Source organism: Dendrobates tinctorius, unplaced genomic scaffold (genome assembly GCF_039654945.1).
Source record: "Dendrobates tinctorius isolate UK_male_01 unplaced genomic scaffold, ASM3965494v1 ptg000083l, whole genome shotgun sequence".
Taxonomy (NCBI): domain Eukaryota; kingdom Metazoa; phylum Chordata; class Amphibia; order Anura; family Dendrobatidae; genus Dendrobates; species Dendrobates tinctorius.
Genome location: NW_027361751.1, coordinates 23277851 through 23298519, shown reverse-complemented (window position 1 = coordinate 23298519; position 20669 = coordinate 23277851). Strand labels below are relative to the sequence as shown.

General features: G+C 41.9%; 1 protein-coding gene across 5 annotated transcripts in view; it reads left to right on the top strand.

Moving 5' to 3' along the window:
* The window catches only part of ERBIN (erbb2 interacting protein), a 251664-nt gene that overhangs the window by 140986 nt on the left and 90009 nt on the right, over positions 1 to 20669 (top strand). For all 5 annotated transcript variants that reach the window (XM_073584218.1, XM_073584219.1, XM_073584217.1 and 2 more), the window contains 2 exons: positions 6020 to 6217; positions 16899 to 17016. In XM_073584218.1, coding sequence (XP_073440319.1) covers positions 6029 to 6217; positions 16899 to 17016 — 307 coding nt within the window. In that variant the 5' untranslated portion in view covers positions 6020 to 6028. The remainder of the gene's footprint in view (positions 1 to 6019; positions 6218 to 16898; positions 17017 to 20669) is intronic.

Genomic DNA, 20669 nt, shown 5'->3' with positions numbered 1-20669 from the left:
TGGCGCAGTCACTGAGAGTGTGGCAGGCAGGAGGCTGAGTGGCTTCCTGCGGCTCTGCTGCTACTTGCAATTGCCGGCATCTGCAAGAATACGTCCTGCCAGGCGGTGCGCACTACCAATGGTGGTAAAAAACACTGTAAGGGCAATTTGTCAATAGGGCCCCCCAGCCTCAGGCCCCGGTCGTTATCCCAGTATACCCTCAATATAATCTATCCTTGGCTGCCTACTGTAAGAAATGTATTTGCGGGCCGTGCGTCTGAGACCCCTAATCTGACGTGAAGACTGACAAGAGGTGGAGCTGCAGCAGCGTCGTCACTGAACTAGAATTGTATGCAATTGGCTCCTTTGAACGCTGCGATTAAGGCTAAGTGCACACGTAGCAGAAAATTTCTGCTGGAAAACCTGACTCCCTTCCCAGAAACCGTGCGTTTTTTCTGCGCGATTTTTTTCTTCACGTTTTCCGCGCTTTTATGCGCTTTTTTCAGCGCGTTTTCAAAACGCATAGAAATAGCCAGAAATGCGGAAGAATCCATGAAATTAATGAGCATGCTGCGTTTTTTACCGCGATGCGGTTTTTCGTGGTAATAAACGCATCAATATGCACAAAAAGTGCAAAATGCTTAGAAATGAATGGGAAGCTTATTTTTAGCGGTTTTATTGGAAAAACCGCTAAAAAAATGCTGTGTGTGAACACAGCCTAAAAGCCACTTAGAATCTCTTCCTTGTGCAAAAAGGCGAGGATCGTAGACCACTGAGAATTATATATTAGAGGACCGTACAAAAAACAACTATAGCGCTTTCTATGAGTTTTGATGACGCCTGCCATAAATAATAATAATGCTATTCCGTATTCCCGTACAGTGACACCAGCAGACATTGCAGCACATTCATAGCACGATGCATATTTTCCTCTGCTGATATCAGAACTCGCCATTTCCAGCCGTGACTTTGGGGGAAGGGAGGTATAATGTCTACCGGGCTCCGGTTTCTGTCCTAGCCGCGCCGCTCTGTTTTTACATTACCATCTCCATGACTACTAATTTATTGTGATAATGTTTCTGATCTAACGCAGGACACTTTGGGAGTCATTTTACATGGTCTGCTGCCGTACAATAAATCCTTGTACGCTTTAACTGGCGGCCTCATAGAGCCTCATGATCTATATTAGCTCTGAAGATTCTGTCCTCCGACCGCGGCATTGATAGGATTGACAGCGGTCTGTGTGATGAGGTCTGTGAGCTGCTCGCTTTCACGAAGGCTCATTTCAAGAGGATCTACTATTTTTTCCAACAAGGAAAGTTCAGAAACTTTGAAAGTTTCTTTTATTAGGGGATCTATCCTCCATTCCGGTAAAAAATAAAAAAATTGCATGTGATTGATTCCAAACCCCTGATTTTCACCAGTTTGCATTCAGCAGAATGTCCTCATGTGGAGTACAGATGATGGCAGTGATGGCTCAGCACCTGTGTCCGCCTCTGAATGTTGTGCTTGAGGAAGAGACAGACAGCCGTTTAGATCGGAACGTAAAGCCCCCGTCACACATGGCAATCTCGCTAGCGAGATCGCTGCTGAGTCACAAGTTTTGTGACGCAACAGCGATCTCACCAGCGAGATCGCTGTGTGTGACACTGACCAGTGACCGGCCCCCCTGCCGGGTATCGCTGATCGTCTTGGAATAGCCAGGACATTTTTTTGATCGCTGGACTCCCGCTGGCCAGCACGCATCGCTGCGTGTGACAGGCGGGAGACCAGCGATAAACGATTAGCGCGCTGGTAACTAAGGTAAACGCAGGGTCTCTAAGCGGCGCGCAGCGCTTAGAAACCCGATGTGTACCTTAGTTACCAGCACGCTGGTGCAGGGAGCTGGTAACCAAGATACACATCGGTTTTCTAAGTGCTGCATGCTGCTTAGAAACCCGATGTGTACCTTGGTTACTAGCTCCCTGCACCAGCGCGCTGGTAACTAAGCGACGTGCGTCGCTTGTTACCCGTGTCGTCGCTGTCCTGATCGCTGTTGAGATCTGCCTGTTTGGCAGCTCACCAGCGATCATGTAGTGACACTCCAGCAATCCTGACAAGGTCATATCGTTAAATATACACAATTTAGTCCAAAAACTATTATATACTGGCACTTCAGTAGCATAAACCAACCAAAAACGGACTTGCATCACATAGTTGCCAATAAAGAGATCCAGAAAAATAATGAAAATATATATTATATTTTATTAATTTTTAAAAAAAAAACATTTGATAAAACAAAATAACCCAGTAGAAGAATAAGACACGCTGACAAAAATTATATATAAAAAATACTGGACAGAAAATGACACAATGTGTCTAATTCCTCATAAGGTTAAAACATCCAATTCACAATTATTGTAATAGTCCAAAACCATTATAATACGGCTAGTAAAAAAATGTTTTTATATAAATCAATCATAAATAGACAATGTGCAAATAAACAATGTGAACAAAAGACTGCAGCATTTTCAGGATGATTACCATATGTATAAAGGGGACACGCCGCTGTTGTGATCTGGACCCCGCCGACTTAGGTGAATAATATATTTGTGTGGTCCTTTTCCCCTTTGGTAATAGTCCAGTTATGGGTAACCGGTATGTGCACAGTAGTCACTTTAGAAGATTTAATTGTCTCTAGGTAATTTTGCTCTATTTGCACATTAGCGGTATTAACCCTTTATACATATGGTAATCATCCTGAAAATGCTGCAGTCTTTTGTTCACATTGTTTATTTGCACATTGTCTATTTATGATTGATTTATATAAAAACATTTTTTTACAAGCCGTATTATAATGGTTTTGGACTATTACAATAATTGTGAATTGGATGTTTTTAACCTTATGAGGAATTAGACACATTGTGTCATTTTCTATCCAGTATTTTTTATATATAATTTATGTCAGCGTGTCTTATCCTTCTACTGGGTTATTTTGTTGTTTTATCAAATGTTTTTTTTTAAAAAAAATGTAATAAATAAAATATATATTTTCATTATTTTTCTGGATCTCTTTATCGGCAACTATGTGATGTAAGTCCGTTTTTGGTTGGTTTAAGGTCATATCGTTGTCGGGATCGCTGGTGCGTGGCTATGTGTGACGGGGCCCAAAGGCTCACAATGGCTGGTGGCTCTCTAAGCCGGAACGTGACAACTGCATAGAAGTATGCGAAGCAGTCACGCACGGGTCTGGAGAGCCGCCAGCCAATCCGAGCATTGCGATGCAATCCCCATCAGCCATGTGACTATTCCCTTATCAGAATAGTCTTCTGCAGCAGCTTATTCACAGTAAGAGGTGCTGAACCCATCCTTTAATTGCCATTTTCAGTACTCCAAACGAGTACAACGTTCTGATATCAGCGCAGCTGAAGGCAAGCCTTTATGCCACTTAGACTCCGTTTTTTTTTGTTTTTTTTTACAACAATGATGACAAATCTGCTAATAAAATGAGTTATACAATTTTCTAACTTTCCATGCTGGAAAAATTTTTTTTTAAAAAAAGTGTAGTTGCTGTTTAAGCTTTGGTTTTGTCCTTTTTTTTTTTTTTTTTTTATAAAAAAGGGTATTCTCTGATGTTTCCAAACAATGGCCAACAGCAATGTATTGGCTCCAAGAGAATTGCCTGCTTACCATTGTGGAAAAACATCAGCTGTGTTAGAAGCAGGACTGGCGCCGAGGTTCTATCTTTTTATTGTACAGTGGTATACTTCTAGAAAAAATCAATAATTTGTGATATAACATGCGCAATCAGGGCTGATATACGATTAGATGCCAGACAGGCACTTTCTGGAACAGTATATGAATATATATCCAGCAAAGAGAAAAGTGCGGGCCAGCTGGGTTTTCTGTCAAATGTAGGGACAGCCCGGAGCTATGCTATTATACCATATTAATGGCCCCTGTGGATGCAACTGTGCTACTGAAGATTTAGTGACCCTGCGTTGGTCGCCTTCTAAATTATGGGCTTTGTGAAGCTAATTAGAAATCCTCCTCTTCAGGATTCACATCATTGGAAAAAAAAAAAAAAAGCTAAGCCTAGGTGAAGACCACCATATGTGCGCTCATTTGAGAGAATCGGACCAAAAATGCTGCTTTCTCAGTCTCTCGGATGAGAAGAAGATGGGGGGGAAAATAATTTTTCCATCTTCTCCATTCTGTGTGTGAAAATTGGACTGCGCTCAGATGTCGTCCAAGTGAGGTCCAGTGGTTGGCACGCACTTATTGACTTGCATGGTTGAGTGTGATCCAAATATTGGATCATGCTGTCACGCTACAACGGACTTTGGTAAGGAATGGAGGCCTCAAACTGTCCCTGGAACTGGGACCCTACTCTTGATGGTAGAGAGACTCGAGTCTCTGACCTTACTGTGCTCCAGTTCATGTCCTAAGCTCTCCGTTCCTCCACCACAAGGGTGTATAAATAAGTAAGACAAACAGGCATAACAAAAAGCAACTTGCATATAAAAACACCAAGGGTAGAGAGGAATAAAGGGAAGGATAGGAAGGTAGTAACCAAATGAGAATTGAATAATGGAGAAAGCAAACAACAATCTCCTGCAGCAACCACGAACTCCAACTTTAGGGAGAGATGAGCAGGTCTGGCCAGGTTTTATAGAGGGAGGAAATGAACAGGTCAGGAGCAGCTGTGAGATTGAGCTGCATGTTTATAACCAGCATAGAAAGAGTCGTTAACAGTTTCAGCGCCAAAGGAAACAAAGTCCATTTAATATGAGGAACAAAACACACAGGTTAAGTGGAAGACCTGCGATCCACAGAACGTAATGGTCGCCTAACCCCAGATCTCCCAAGAGGATGTGACACATACTGGGGCATTCAGGAATGTTTTCCTCGGACTGTCTCTCTGAGCCAAAAAATTGGACATACGCATGGCCCCACAGACCAACATTGGTCTGAGTGTGATCCGATGTTTTGTCTGATCGCATTCGGATAGAAAATACTCTCGTCTGCACGATCCCTAAATGGACAGCATATCTGACCAGCTGCAATTGGTGGCCTAAACACTGTTTTTCTTTTTTGCCCATCACATCTGGGGATACATTGAGCCGGATACATGTGTATCAATTGTCACTCTAGGACTTGTAGTTTCAGTATATTTGTGATGGTGTCGTGCATTTCAAATTCCACTGTTATTACTTGACAGTCATTCATTTATTTTATTTCACTCCATTTTTAGAAGCAGAAATAAATATGAACAAACCATATGGTACGACTGATAGGGCTACATAGCCCGCTGTCCTGGATGCCGGAATTGCAAACCTGTTATGTCAGGCAGTGACCTAAGCACAATGTTTGTGTCAATATATATCAGAAACAGAGAAAAAACTCAATTCTTTCATTTCAAGTAGCTAAATTTCCCTTGACTGATGACTCCAGAAGACTTGTGTAACTTTCCAGACTGTCGGTGTTGTGTATACAGATCCCTCGTTTGCTGGAGGCTCGGTATATTATTGACTTGTTCGCTGTGTTCAACACAAAGTTTCCCCTTGAGACATTGGCGTCACAGAATCAGCGGTAATTACTGATTATTGTACCTGACTTGACCCGAGTTCTCATCATTATAATATAATTGTCAATCCTGACCTCTTCCGGCTGCTTTTCTCCTGTCTGATCGGTTAGACCTTAGAAATGGTGAATAATAGTTTCTTTCTGGAAATCCAGTTTTTTTGTACGTAAATGCTACGAATACTCGTTATTCGTCCGGCCTTCAAGAGGTTAAAGTGATCCGACAGGTCCTTATTGTTGTTACTGTAGGATGAGATCCTCCATAGTCTCACACATCCAAACTCGTCTAGCTGGATTTTCATGGCGGAGCGTTTTGTGTGTTTTTCTTTTTCTTTACAATGTGCATTATAAATCTGTAGGCAGGAAAGCGCGCTGGGACTTCTGTGTGCTTCACAACGTGCCTTGCAAGAGACCTGCCGGGAATGTAGATTTATACCTGATATTTAGTTATATCTGGCTTTTTCTTTTGTTTTCTCAGTGCCTGAAAATGACTGCAAAGAGGAACCTGTTTGTGCGGTTGGTGCCATGCCGGTGTTTGCGGGGAGAAGAAGAAACTGTGACCTCACTTGACTACTCTCACTGCAGCCTGGAACAGGTGCCGAAAGAGATTTTCACATTCGAGAAAACCTTGGAGGAACTTTATTTGGATGCCAACCAGATAGAAGAGCTTCCCAAGGTACCACTTTTCTGTAAAGGATTCATATTTTCCATGACGCCGATGACAAGCAGCCCTCTCTCCTGGGTCTCTTCCAGCTGTGTTTTATGGGCATTAGCTCACGTCGCTGCTCTAGCGTTCCTGGCAGAATCCCGCGCCAACCATTCACTTAACTCCAACTCCCATCTCATGAACACAAGCTCCAGCCAGGGAGTTCCTTACACTTCCAAAGTCTTCATTTAGTTGGCACCTTGTTACATCTGTTCTCCAGCAGATGTTACTACTTTTATCTACCACTCCGACTGTCAGAAACTGATGATATTGTTCACTTGATCCTCATTATAGTATACAAATGGCAGCAAACGCACATGGAAGACCTAAGTTTTCACATTTGTCAAATGAAGGTTTTTTTTTTTTAAGTGTCTTTAATATCATGACATTGTGTTGAGTTAGAGGAAATTAGGCAGCAGGACTCATATATAGTGTTTGTGTGTGTATATGTACATGTGTGTGTGTGTGTGTGTGTATATATATATATATATATATATATATATATATATATATATATATATATATATATATATGTAATAGTCCAAGCAATATTGTGCAAGCCAGACTGGGATTCCTCCGTCTCTAGATTTCTTGTCTTGTTGAAGAATTTACAGTGGTGGTGAAAAGACTCCCTAGGCTCAGCCAGCAATGGGGGAAAGGTAGGGAATGGGGCACATGGTGGCCTGTCAGTCTGTTAGGTAGAATCTGTTCCCTATTGGAACATGTCTGGTTTAAAGGGAACCTGTCAGCTGATTCATGCTGCTTGAAAAACAGGCAACATAAATCAGAAACCAGCTCCGTTATTGCAGCCATATATGTTTCACACTCAAACGCTGTGGGCTATCAGGGAGGACATACTTTTGAGAATGCAGCTGGGGATGAGTCTTGGATGACTGGTCCAAGGAAAGTCTCCTGCAGCTTCTCTCTGCCTCGCTCTCCTAGACAGACAGGTGTCCCTATACACACAGGGAAGGAGTAGGGAGAAGCCACTAGAGACCTGCCTCTTGGTCTAGTCACCCTGATCCCATCATTTCCAACCATCATGTCAAAGCATGTTTTAAATGTCGTAGCGTTTGAGTGAAACATACTTGGCTGCAATACCTGCCGATCTCTGATTCTTGCCGTCCATGGTTTGGGTAGCAGCAAGTCAGCTGTTGGTTCCCTTTTCTCATAGCTGGTGAGTTCAGCACCAACACTTAAGTGGTCCTCGATGGTCTAGGTGACTGCACGTCTATGTGACTGCTGCAGCCAATCACTGTCCCCAATGGTAATACTTGCATGCACACCACAAGACCACTGAAGACCATGATATGAGGTCGTCAATGGAGGACAAATAAATGAAGACCATAAGGGGCAACCAGAGTGAGAATTTATAGTTCTGGTAAATCATTTGCACTTATTACCATTAATTGAGTTTGGGACTCCATACATAGGAACGCTCGGCTGAGCATGCACCAGTGTTCTCTGCCAGATTCATCACAAGGATCAGCTATCGGAAATGTGATGTGCCGAAGCCTTCTCTCCTCTGACCTCACCTGTCGGGGAAGAGTCGGAAGGCCCCCTTACACATTAGACTGTGAGCCGCTCCCATTACATCGGTGGGTTCGGCCCACTTTCCTGTAATGTGTATGACTGCTTACTTTTGGAACCTTCTGAATGAATGTTTTGCTGATGATTCTCACAGATTTCAGCAGAAGCTCTTCAGTTTCTATATTGGTGCAGTAAATCTAGAATGCTGAATCGGGCATGAGATTTTTCCTTCTTTGTTCTTTTCTCTAGCTTTATTTGTGACCTAGATTTCGGAGCATTACATTTTCTCAGTTCTAGCTTTCACTTTTATATCTATTGTCTGCTATACCTTCTCAATGTGTTATCCGCTTGCTGTTTGTTTCACTGTGCGGCGGAGAGGCACCTAATGCTTTTTTTCTGTGTTGTCAAAATCCATTTTTTCAATTCACTTTCTTGTCATGGCATAAGAATAAGTACCGCATTCATAAGTTCTAATTTATATGTGTCCTACAATTTGGACATTTTTGGTTCTACTTTGTGCATGACACCTTTGTCTTCACTTGATTGAGATTCCTGCACTTCAGTAGATGATTGATTGCAATGGATATGGTTTTCGGGAAGGACTGATGAGGCCGATTACCATGGCCATGTGAAATCTAGCCTCTTGTCAAACTATAGTGGCCCAAGTATGGGGTTATGATCTATCCACATTGTCTTATTTGTGCTCATATTCATGTTGCCATATAGATAAAGAAGATCATTTAGTACAGAACATAATGTCTCATTTTGGACCCTAATGCATATTAATAGAGAATGACCGACTCCAATGATCTCGTATAGGACAGAAGTCCAGAGTAGTCCACCTCGCTTCATCTCCTCTATGCAGGGCCATCCCAGCATGTCCAAGTCTCTATACATGCACGCATCATCTTTTTCATCAAAACTCTTAGCCTTGCAGTCACATAAGTGCCAATTTTAAAGAAAGTCAATTGACATATTGTGGTAGTAAATCTAAATTGTCATGTTTGGAGGACCAGTGTGCAAGGCAAAAGAGTTAACTACTCCTCAACTACATTGCCTTAGTTCTCTGGTGGACATTTTCTGAGGGCTTTTAGTTACGCTTATGAAGATTGGCTATGAGGTGAAGCAACATTCATTGCAAATTTCTATCCATTGCTATTATTCGTTAATGAAAACTTCCATTGCCGATCGGTTCCAATAAGGACTAAATCAGTGACCTGTACAAATGACAGAAGTCTTGCTGATAAATTTAACAGGATCTGCTCTTTTTTTTTTTTTTTACTAAAACTGCTATGGCACCAGATTTTGCAGCCGGTCTGCAGAAAGTGTTAAAAGTCAAGGTGTAGCCATGAGACAAGCCCAAGCCTTCTGAATTGAGGAAAATCAATAAGATGTGGCGCTTTACCGTCCCACGCTCTCTTCATTTCCCGGTGTTGTCACTTTCCTATGTGCTGTGTATACAGAAGTTGAGCTTGTCATTAGGTCATGGCTTCGTTTTCTGCTTGCACATGATGCTTGTCAGTCATTAGTACATTTTTGCAGATTTAAGTCTCTGTCCTTCCAGTACAAGTCCCTCTGACTCACTTATTCTGTCCTGTGACCATCATGTTAATGAGTTATGTGTCTTCCAGTACAAGGCCCTCTGACTCACTTATTCTGTCCTGTGACCATCATGTTAATGAGTTATGTGTCATAAAACAAATGTAAATTGTGTCAACCATACATAAATCTGACATTTATAGAAATATTCATTCTTCACATTCTTCCACCCAGCGTCTCCTCATCAATGGAAGCAGTCGTTTTCTTCATTTCTTGGTACGGTAGAATGTCTGAATGCATATTGCTCTTTCATGGTGACAATCTGTGTCTCTAATGTCTGAAAAGTTGCTGTATTGTTGTGTACGCCCTAACACTAGATTCCCGGAGTCCAACTTGGTGCATTACTTCTTTTTTAATATACCGTACATTCTCTGGATAGGGATCTATGGGATCCTTGTGGAGAAAGACAAGTCAGGCCTGGCATGTCAGTGTGAGGAGACTTAGATGCTGTGCATGCTCCTTTGGGACATTACATTTGAAAATTTCCTCTTCAGATGGAAAGAGGACTGGCACTCTAGTGCAGTGGAAGTAGCAACCCTACAGGTCATATCGACTCTCTAGCGAGCTTCGCCATATGACTTAGGATAAAAGCCAAACCAGACAGAGTTAATTGACGCATTCTGAAACCTGACTTGTAGTTCTACCCAGGACTTAAAGTGATTGGTGGGGGTCCAACTTCTAGGAACGGACCCTTTAATCAGGTTAGAATCAAGCGATGGCACCCATGCTCAACCACTGCGCCGTTCATTCCCATGGAGCTGCCTTTTTCTGCCCTAGTTGTTTTATTCCACAGGCCTATAGTGTATGAATGGCGCGTCAGTCGGCCCACCCGACCTGCTGCACCATTTTGTTATGGTAATATAAGTTTCCCACCGGTGATAAAACTTCCCTGTTATGACAATGAGATCCCCATTAATCAGTAACTTATCACCTTTTCTGTGGACAAACCCTTTTAAATTGAAGACCGGAAGACTCATAAATGTCACAAAGAATAGTAAGATATAAAGTCATATAGTATTTATGAGCTGATTTGACTTTGGCTATAAGCATGTCACACTTTGTCACACCGTGTTATAGGTGTTGAAGATGAATGCTGAGGTCTGCTCACGGGTGGAGACTTGTGTGAAACAGTCCTGGCTATAGACAAGTGACACATGACATGATCTATGTCCTGTGACCCAGGGAAGGTTTTAGAGGCTCAAAATACCCAAAGTGTTGATTAATCAGGAACCCCCAGAGGATTGGAACCCTAGGAGAAGTCTAGCCTGATATAAATTCGGTGGTTACCATTGTGTTTTGGGGATGTTTACTGATACTTTTATTTAAAGGCGTAAAAGGGGTTTTCCAGAGTTTTGCAGGATTGGACCTACCATAAGGAATTAACCAGTAGTGTTAAAAAATGATTATCCATTGAATACTCCAACAGGCCAGTGCTGCTCTTTTGGTGATAGATGATGTCCCACCCAACCTGCAGCCAGTCACATGCTGTACATGCAAACATCATACAGGGGTCTGTGATTTGGCTTCAGTGGTCAGGGACACTAGAGATGTGTAGAGTTGGGGCGCGAAGGAGTTTGGGATCCGGGGACTACAATAGGTGCAGTGGTTGTAATTACAATTGGGCCCTGGAGCCTAAGGAGATTAAAAAGTCCCTTTGGCTATATGAAAAGACCAATACTATGAAAGACTTGCAATGATTGAGGACCCGTTGAAACTTTTGCATTGGGGCCCATGAGTTTATGAGCTTCACGTTACGCCACTCGTAGGATCCAAGGGATTTGAAGGGCCAAAATTGGGGAAAACCTTATTAATGGAGTATTATTTGGATACTGCATATTATTTTACCTCTACATGTTGTGTTTTTTTTTGTGTGGACTGTATAAGACTTGGTCAAAATGATTTGTGTTAACTTAGTTGAGCATCAAGTCCAGACCTCCATGTGGATACCACCAGGGCAGTCTTGACTTTTTTGCACCGGCATCTTCTGCGCCTTTGACTCTAGGTCCCATGAATTCATGAGACTTGGTTCTACAAACTGAGGACAGAGAGGCAGAAGTGAAGACTGCACTAGTCCGGCTGCGCTGGACAGTGCAAATCTTTTTTTCTCACTTTTACCATGGACCCATTTTTTTTTTATCATACTGTCCCTGGCTGATGCACCAATGACTGGAGCAAAGTGTAGTGGAGCTAGTAAATGTTGTGCCACCTTCACTTTTAGTGAGTTGACATCATTAGCACCACTAAGCAAACACCATGAAGAACAAGGAGATCTCCAAACAAGTTAGGGACAAAGTTCTTGAGAAGTACATTAGAATATTTTTTTTATAACTTAATCTCTGACCACCCCCTGGACCACCATCAAATCCATTATCAAATGGAAAGAACATGGTACCACAACATGGTGCCAAGAGAGGGTTACCCACCAAAACTTTCAGCCCAGAGAAGGAGGACATTAATAAAAGAGGCACCACAGAGACCAAAGTTAACTCTGAAGGAGCTGCAGAGTTCCAAAACAGAGACTGGAGTATATGTCCATACAATCACAATAAGGAATACACTCCATAGATGTGGAGTGGGCAGAAAATAGACTTAAGTTATGCACAAAAATTGTAAGGCTTGTATTCAGTTTTCCCAAAGACATGTGGGAGACTCCCCAAATGTATGGCGAAAGGTGCTGTGGACAGATGAGACCAAAATTGAACTTTTTGGCCACCAAGGTAAACAGTATGTCTGGTGCTAAACAAATTTATCTCATCACCCCAAGAACACCATCCCCACAGTAAAACATGGTGGTGGCAGCATCATTCTGTGAGGATGCTTTCCTGTTATGAATGGGTCACCGAGGAGAAAAAGGCAAAACAAGCTAAGACACAGAAAACCAGAGAGGTTGGTAACTATGCAGATTGCAGATCCCTGATCTTACCACACAACTAGCAGTAGCCGTGGAGCGTGCCTACGATGTTCCTAGATGCCTCGTCACGGCCGGAGGACTAAATAAGCCTAAAGCAAGAAAAGGGAAAACTAACTGCCCCAGAGCAGACCCCAAAGGAATAGATAGCCCCCACACATGTATTGATGGTGAAACAAGATGAAGGCACAAACACAGGCAGGAAAATAGGCTGAGCAAATGATGGGGCCCAAACTAACTAGACAGGAAAGGAAAGGAGAGACACACTGTCTGCAACCTGTAAAAAACCCTACAAAAATCATGTCCAACACTTCTGATAGCAAAATTAACTCTGAACTCTGAAGTCACTAGACTTCTCCCACTATATCAGCAAAATATTCTAAGACAGAGCAAAAAGAGACCAAACTAGTACGGGACAAAAAGCCAATTGGCAGAATACAGATAAATAAGAGTGGAAATTCAGCACAGCCCCCAGCAGGGGTTGGCTGACCACACCAAAAAACTGAATAGACCAACAAAATCAAGTGTGAACATTAGCAGAAAAACTTAGCTTTAGATGACTGGAACAGAGCTGAAAACCAAGAGCTGACAAGCCAGAAGGAATCACCAGCAACTGAATAGGGCGTCGGCTGTCTTAAATCCAATCTGAGACTCCTGAGATCCAATCGTCGGCCTCATTCTCAGGTGGCAGATCTCCACCGATCAAATCAGCCTCTCTACCTCCTGTTACCTCCAGAGAGAGTCTGGAAGGAGAACTCACAACTGGTGAACCAGAGAATGAACTCACAACACTTTCCATCAGCAGGGACAGGGAAAATTGTGCCAGTCCAGATGTATTGTTTAAAATACAGGGATGTACATGAGCAAAACCTGTTTGTCAATGATTTGAGACTGGGACAGAGGTTCACTTTCCAACAACACAATAACCCAAAGAATACTGCTAAAGCAACACTAGAGTGGTTTAAGGGGAAACATGTAAATGTTATAGAGTGGCCTAGCCAAAGCCCATACTTAAAAGGGAACCTGTCACCAGGTTTGGCCGATATGATATGCAGCCACCGCCTTTCAGGGCTGACCTGTCAGAGAAGAAAAAACCCTTTCTTATACTCACCTGCGGGGCGGTCTGGTCAGAGGGGTGCCACTTCTTGGTCCAGCGCCTCCCATATTCTTGCAATGTCTTCCTACTGCTTGCTTCATATGGATGATGCATCCCTGCATCATCCACATAGTCTGTCTCCTCATCTGTCTCCTCAGCATTGTGCTCCTGTGCAGGCATACTTCTCTGCCATGTTGAGGGCAGAGCAAAGTATTGCAGTGCGCAGATGCCGGGAAAGGTCAGAGATGCCCCAGCGCCTGTGCACTGCAGAATATTGCTCTGCTCTCAACAGGGCAGATAAGTACACCTGCGCAGGAGCACGATGCCGAGCAGACTGTGTGGTTGATGCAGGGACGTGTCATCCACACGAACCAAGAAAGAGGACGGAGAACATAAGGACATGGAAGGCGCCGGACCAAGAAGAGCGACACCGCTCGGACTGGATCGCCCCGCAGGTGAGAATAAGTTATTTTTCTTCTCTTCCAGGTCACGTTGGGGGCAGATATACTTCATTATAGAATGCGGTATATAAGCCCTGTAAGGCGATGGCTGTAACTCATATCTGCCATACCTGGTGACAGGTTCCCTTTAATCCAATATAATACCTGTGGTCGTATTTGAAGATTGCTGTTCACCAAAGGAAGCCATAAAACTTGAAGGAGCTGGAGTAGTTTTACCTTGAGGAATGGGAAAAAATCCTAGTGTCAGGGTGTGGAAAGTTCACAGAGGCTTATAAAAAGCGACTTGCAGCTATAATTGCCACAAAAGGAGGCTATACAAAGTACTGACTTTAGGGGGGTGATTGCTTCACAATAAAAATATACACAGTTGTAGGCATGTTCTTTACATGAACTGATGCAAACAATAAAAAAGTGAAAAAAAACCTAAAAAGTGAAATTCCAGGTTGTGGGGTAGCATAACACGAAAAATGCCAAGGAGGATGAATACTTATACAAGCCACTGTATATTTTGTCCTAATGTTTTGTGGCGCTCACTTTGTCCAGAAATTAATGACATATACACTAATGGTAGATATCATTAGAGGGTATCAGAACATGGGAACTGTCCAGCTTTCTTTGACTCTGGAATAGCCGCAGCGGTGGGCTCTGGTGCCTCGTGGCACTGGGGTCCTAGAAATAAATCCAACAAGGATGACGTTATGGAGCTTGCACAATATGTTCTTTGCTTGTTTGCTCTGCTGTCTCTAGTTTATTCCCACACTTCAGAAACATCCTGATATGTGTTTGTTTTTCAGCTGCCTTCTACGTTTTGGTGTTTTGCTGTTCATTATTAGTGCTGTACAATTATGTACACGGTATGAGGGCTGCTTACACCTACAGGGTTTGTGTTTTCTTACAAATCTGACGCCACGTTCTTCCACAGATATTTTGGTCGTGTTGATAGAGATAACTGCAATGAGATCATCAATGTCAGGGTTAGGTGATGACGGCTTGGCTCATGCTTTGGGGAATAATGTGATTTATGGTAACAATGTGCATGGAGGACAAGGCCCCGTGTTCTGTGAAAAAGGGCTCAGGACTGATGTTATTAACAAAGTATCACATGGTATGATCAGATATCACATCACGTGTGCCCTGCAAATTTCCATGTAGAAGGCCACATTTACATGAGCAGAAGCAGTACTGTCATATATATAGAGCGTGGACCTATATACACTGAGCCAGTCTCACAAGGACACGGGTGGCCCTCCTTGTCATTACAGATGTAGCAGAGCTGAATTTACATAAACACTTTTACATATAAAAGTAGCAGAATTGCTCAAAAGTGTAGCAACTTTTGTTTCTCATACTCTAACCTGCGCCTTTATATATATATATATATATATATATATATATATATATATATATATATATGTATATATATATATATAGTGTATATATATATATATATATATATATATATATATATATATAGTGTATATATATATATAATTTTTTTATTATATTGTATTTTATTATATTATGTAAGATGAAGCAGAGGAGCGAGCAACAGCCCAGCAGATTAACTGCTAGAATGTGACAAATTCTATCATATTTGTACTGCTGCTCATAGCTGGTGTAGATTTCACAATGCCACATAGGTAGCCTACAGACTCTCCTCCTACTGGGGCATCTTGCCAGTCTTGAATCCGTTATAAATTTCTTGGCAGACCTGTGTAAAACCTCAAATACAGTGGCTGACCCTTTAAAATGAAATCTAAGAGCAGGATAATGTAGAGTCAGAGACCCTGATTCCAGTAATGTGTCACAGGGCAGCTTGCTGTAGTTTTGATCAGAAAAACACTTTTATCAGCAAGAGATTATCACTAGAGAACTAGTAAACTTGCTGCCATGTAGACCAACCCTGCCCCCACCACTAATTTCTGCTTGTACACAGAAAGCTGCCAATCAGTGGTGTGGGCGGGGTTATACAGAGCTCAGCATTCAGAGAACTGCTAGATGTGCAGCAGAAGAAATGTTTTTTTTTTATATGGTAATGTTCAATTTGTTTTTATTAATCAATTTTGAAAATACAAAAAAACATGACATACGATCAAATAAGTCACGCAGGAGTTAGCAAAACTTGTAATGATAACTATTCATGCGGAAATATAAACGGGTCAAAAAAAGTTTTTAATCAAAAATGAATAATTAATGAGAAAATGAATAATGAATTTAAAAAAATAGTAATAAAAACTACAGCAAGCAGTAAAGTCAGTGACACATCACTGGATTTGGGGTTCATTTTGCTCAGATGGGGTAGCAATGAGCACCAATTGTCATCTCTTTTCTCAGTAAAGGCATTATTGGCTATAGACACATTTTACCAATGAATTGAGAATTTTTAGACGGAATGATCAGTCCTGGAGGAGAAAGAAGCAGATTTCTGTGAAAAGTACATTACAAAGTTTCTTATTTTCATGTGTATTATTGATTCATGAAGATAAATAAATCAATTATTCCTAAAAGCTCCATGGAAGTAATGCAAACTGTGTAACTACCACCACCAGATCCCCTCTTCTGCCAGTGCTGACCATCTAAACCATCAATAGCCATGACCTTATACTAAATATATAGGGATTTGTCCAGTGTCCCTATGCTCTTAGGGGACAGGGATATATCCAATATGTCCAGTTGTATATATCGAAGAGTTTCCCTGCTCCTAGAAGTTTTCGGTAGCTTAATCCTCTCCATTTATTGAAGCAAAAAGAAAGGAAAAAATGTTCCATCACCATTTATTGAAGGTAGGTAAAAGGATGTCATTTACTAAAAAAATAAAATAATGAAATATAGAACCTTAATTTACATGTTATTGGGCAAAATCACGGTTTGAGAAGCCGAGGTCTGCGAGCCGCACAATCACTTATAATGGTACAAAACGGCTTAATTGTAAGTCCTGCAACCCTAAACCTCTTTGTTCCTTTGCATATTGTGTTGTCCTCTGTGTTCCCACCATCAGCTGTGAAGTAGAAAATGGAGGCTGACTGCCATTTTTCTCTGTTTTTTTTTTTTCAATAGCAACTATTCAACTGCCAGTCTCTGCACAAGCTGAGTTTGCCAGACAATGACCTAACAATATTGCCAGCATCTATAGCAAATCTCATTAATCTCAGGGAACTAGATGTCAGCAAGAATGGTAAGTACGTTCACAAGTTAATTGAATGGTGTATGAACAAGCTCCTAAGTGCCGCCGCTGCCGGAATATTTCTATCTGATCAGATACTTTGTCTAAAGACCATTTCTCCCTATAATAGGTATTCTACGCTTTCCATCCAGTCGCCTTCACGCTTTAGTGACAATTATATCTACCATATATCATCACCGTGGGCATTGGGGTTGTCACCCAGCTCTTTTTTTTCACACTCTGCCTGACATATATATTGCTATTGATGTGCAGAGTTCTGGCCTAGAATACAATAGCGCTATATAGGGGATCTTGGTGACGGCCATTGGAATGGCTCCCGTATGGGTTTGACATTCTTGGAAATTGCAGTATTAGACCAAGGGGGTTTTCGCACATAGGACTTTTTTTTTTAAGCCTCTTTTGTTGGGTGGCCAAAGTCAGAAGTGGATTCATCAGGAAGAAGTAGTATAAGTCCTAACTTGATACTTTCCAGAACGGGGAAGTTAGAGAAAATTATTTGGAAGGATTGAATTTCCAATATTGACTGTGAAATATGTTAATTGGCGGTGGAATCATATAATGAGCATCAAAAGGTTATGGCCAAAAGATAGGTGATAACTAACTGTACATTGGGGGTCCAATTACTGGTGCCCCCAGGAATTCATTGAACAAGTTTGTGAAATTGTCAGTCTGAAGGAGCGGTGGGTGGAAATGCCCACCACCACTCCATTCATTCCTCGTACTACGTTATCTCCGTCAGTGTCCTATCGAATGAATGGAACAGTGGAGGTCATGATAGTCTATGTGACTGCAGACTTGTGAACCTTCACAGTGTGTGCAGTGAGCAGTGTCAGTTCTCTTGGTACCAGGTGTGTAAAGGGTCTGTCACACTAAGCGATATCGCTAGCAATATCGCTATAACGTCACTGGTTTTTGTGACGTTATAGCGATATATTGCTAGCGATATCGCTATGTCTGATACTTACCTCCGACCGCTCCCCCGCTGGTTATCGCTGATTGCGCGAGAACCTCCTTAGCCGTTTCTCGTCGTCTGCTTCCTGCTGGGCTTCCTGTGGCGCCGACGAGCAACGCGTGGACGCGGCCGGAGGACGTCAGGATCGCCTGGTCTGACAGGTAAGTAGCGACCCCTGCTATGTCGCTGGTGAGATCTGCCTGTGTGGCAGCTCACTAGCGACCACTTAGCGATGCACCAGCGATCCTGACCGCGTCATATCGCTGGTCGGGATCGCTGGTGCATCGCTAAGTGTGACAGTACCTTAACTGCAAGTATGCAAATTTGCATACTTGCGGTGACATGCCAACTAGACGTGGACAGCCTCAGTCAATGCAAGTGTATGAAGGAAGGCCAGACAAGTCTAGTCGGAATGTGGCCGGAAGTATTCAAATCACATACTTTAGGTTGCGTGACCACCCTACCCGGCAATTTTCATTGGATTTACAAGTTTGCAGTCACAAACTTGATTGTCTACTAACTTGTATCCCAAGCTTGGACAGTCCCTTTAAATATCTTCTCCACCCACCCAAAAAAAAAAATTATTACCTTTTTGTGTTTTGTAATTTGTGGGAATGTGTTGGAAGATCCCTGTTCTATCAATAGGTTTCTTGCAAAAGAGAGCAAAATCACGATAGGATGTTTAATGTCTGATCGGTGTAGTCTGCGTGATGACACCGAAAGATCAATCATGAGAGAGGGTAAAAAAAAAAAAAATTAGAATTTTCTTTAGACAAAAAGTATAAAATTGAGGGAAGTCACATGCTGATAAATTACCGAAAATGGACCTAGGATAAGTGTTGGCTGAAGGTGCAGGTGACGCCTGACGCTGTGCAGCTGCTCAGGATGCGCGCCATTATTCTGGATTCCACTTACTTTTTATCTACATTTGCAGATCAGTTTTCCACTTTACAGGTCAAGAAAAATAAACAAGCCGGGCTAAAATGTCTGTAATGCCGCCTCTCCCTCTTCCAGGGATTACATTCTTACCTGTGCTTTATCTCTTCTGGCCTACGAGGCTTCAGAACGAGAGCATTTCCCTGTCGGCAGAGTTGACACCTTGAATATATCACGAGCAAAGTCACAGGTGGTTAAATGACTTAATGAAAAAGTGATACCGAGCAGATCACCGATAGATGGAATAGACATAAGGTCCGGGAAATTGCTGTGCTCGTTACCCAACATCTGGAGATGTGGAAATGTAATGACATGGGCTGATTGTACTGCACAGGGCTGTGACTTGTAGGTGTCAGTCATTCACAGCTCTGACACCTTGGTATAGCTGTTCTATGTTTTTGTTCGCCTGGTGAAAGTTAAAGGCAATATTCACGAATCTTCGCTTTCTCCTGTTTTCTCCATCTTTCCTCTAAAGTAACATCCTGCTGCGCACATGTAAAGTCTGCACAGTGATGAAGGAACGGACTACAGCTCGTGCGACTTTAGTAAAAGGGACTTTTTTTTCCTCTTCCCCAGAAATGGAGCCACTTCTTCATTGTGCCGTGTCTCCAATTTGTTGCCAACATAAAGAGAATTTAGAAAAGGACAGTTACTAATAAAAAAACATACTATTAGAGGAGTTGTCTACTTGAAGGGGTTTTCTCACTTACAAAGTGCCTTTTATTAAATAGATCTTGGAGTAAAAATAAGTTTCACAATTGGATGTGTTAAAAAAAATTAGTAAAAAATGAGTATATTTTATAAATTCTGTATACTTATTTTTCTATTTTTTTTTTTTTTTTTTACACACATCTAATCATAATTTTTCAAGTATTTACAACATATCTTCCTTTTTAACCCCTTTTTACCCTTTGTAAGGCCATGTTCACACCTTCAGTATTTGGCCAGTATTTTACCTCAGTATTTGTAAGTCAACACCAGGAGAGGAACAATCAGAGGAAAAGGATAATAGAAACACGTCACCACTTCTGTATTTATCACCCTCTCCTGGTTTTGGCTTACAAATACTGAGGTAAAATACTGACCGAATACTGACACTGTGAACGCGGCCCATTAGTCCCAACCTCCATTGCTAGTTCTCGTAAGGCTACATTCACACACACACATTTGTGTGACATTTCCTAGGGCTGTCCGTTGTTTGTTTGTTTTTTTTTTCTTGAAGAGCACATTGACCCACAGAGTATCACTGAGCCATTCTCACATCAGTTTTAAAAAATAGATGCTTGTCTCCGGTTTGGGTGACTCAGACCATGTCCAATTCTGATCAGATTTTGAGGGCCATTAAAGTCAATGGGGAACCGTGAGATACTGATGAAACCAGGAAGACAGACTTTGTACTTTCAGGCAATGTTCACACATGATGTTTTTGGAGCGTTTTGTTTTTTTTGCTGTTTTCTTCTGCAGAAAAGCTTTGTTTTACAGTACTAACAAAAGCTGTGAGATTTCAGAAGTCTCATTCACACGCAGCTTTTTTTTTTTCTCCACTCCATTCAAGAACTGCAGCTTTTTTGAAAACCTGCAGCACGTCCATTCTATCAGCGTCTTTTCACCTGTAGAAAGCAATGAGAATGTGCAAAAAAAAGTAGTTACTTACCGATATTTGCTGCCAATTTTTTCTTTTTTGCAGTTTGGGAGGCGGCACTCTTGCTTGTTTGAGTCCAATGTGGGCCCTAGGAACTCCTGCACTTTGCTGGGC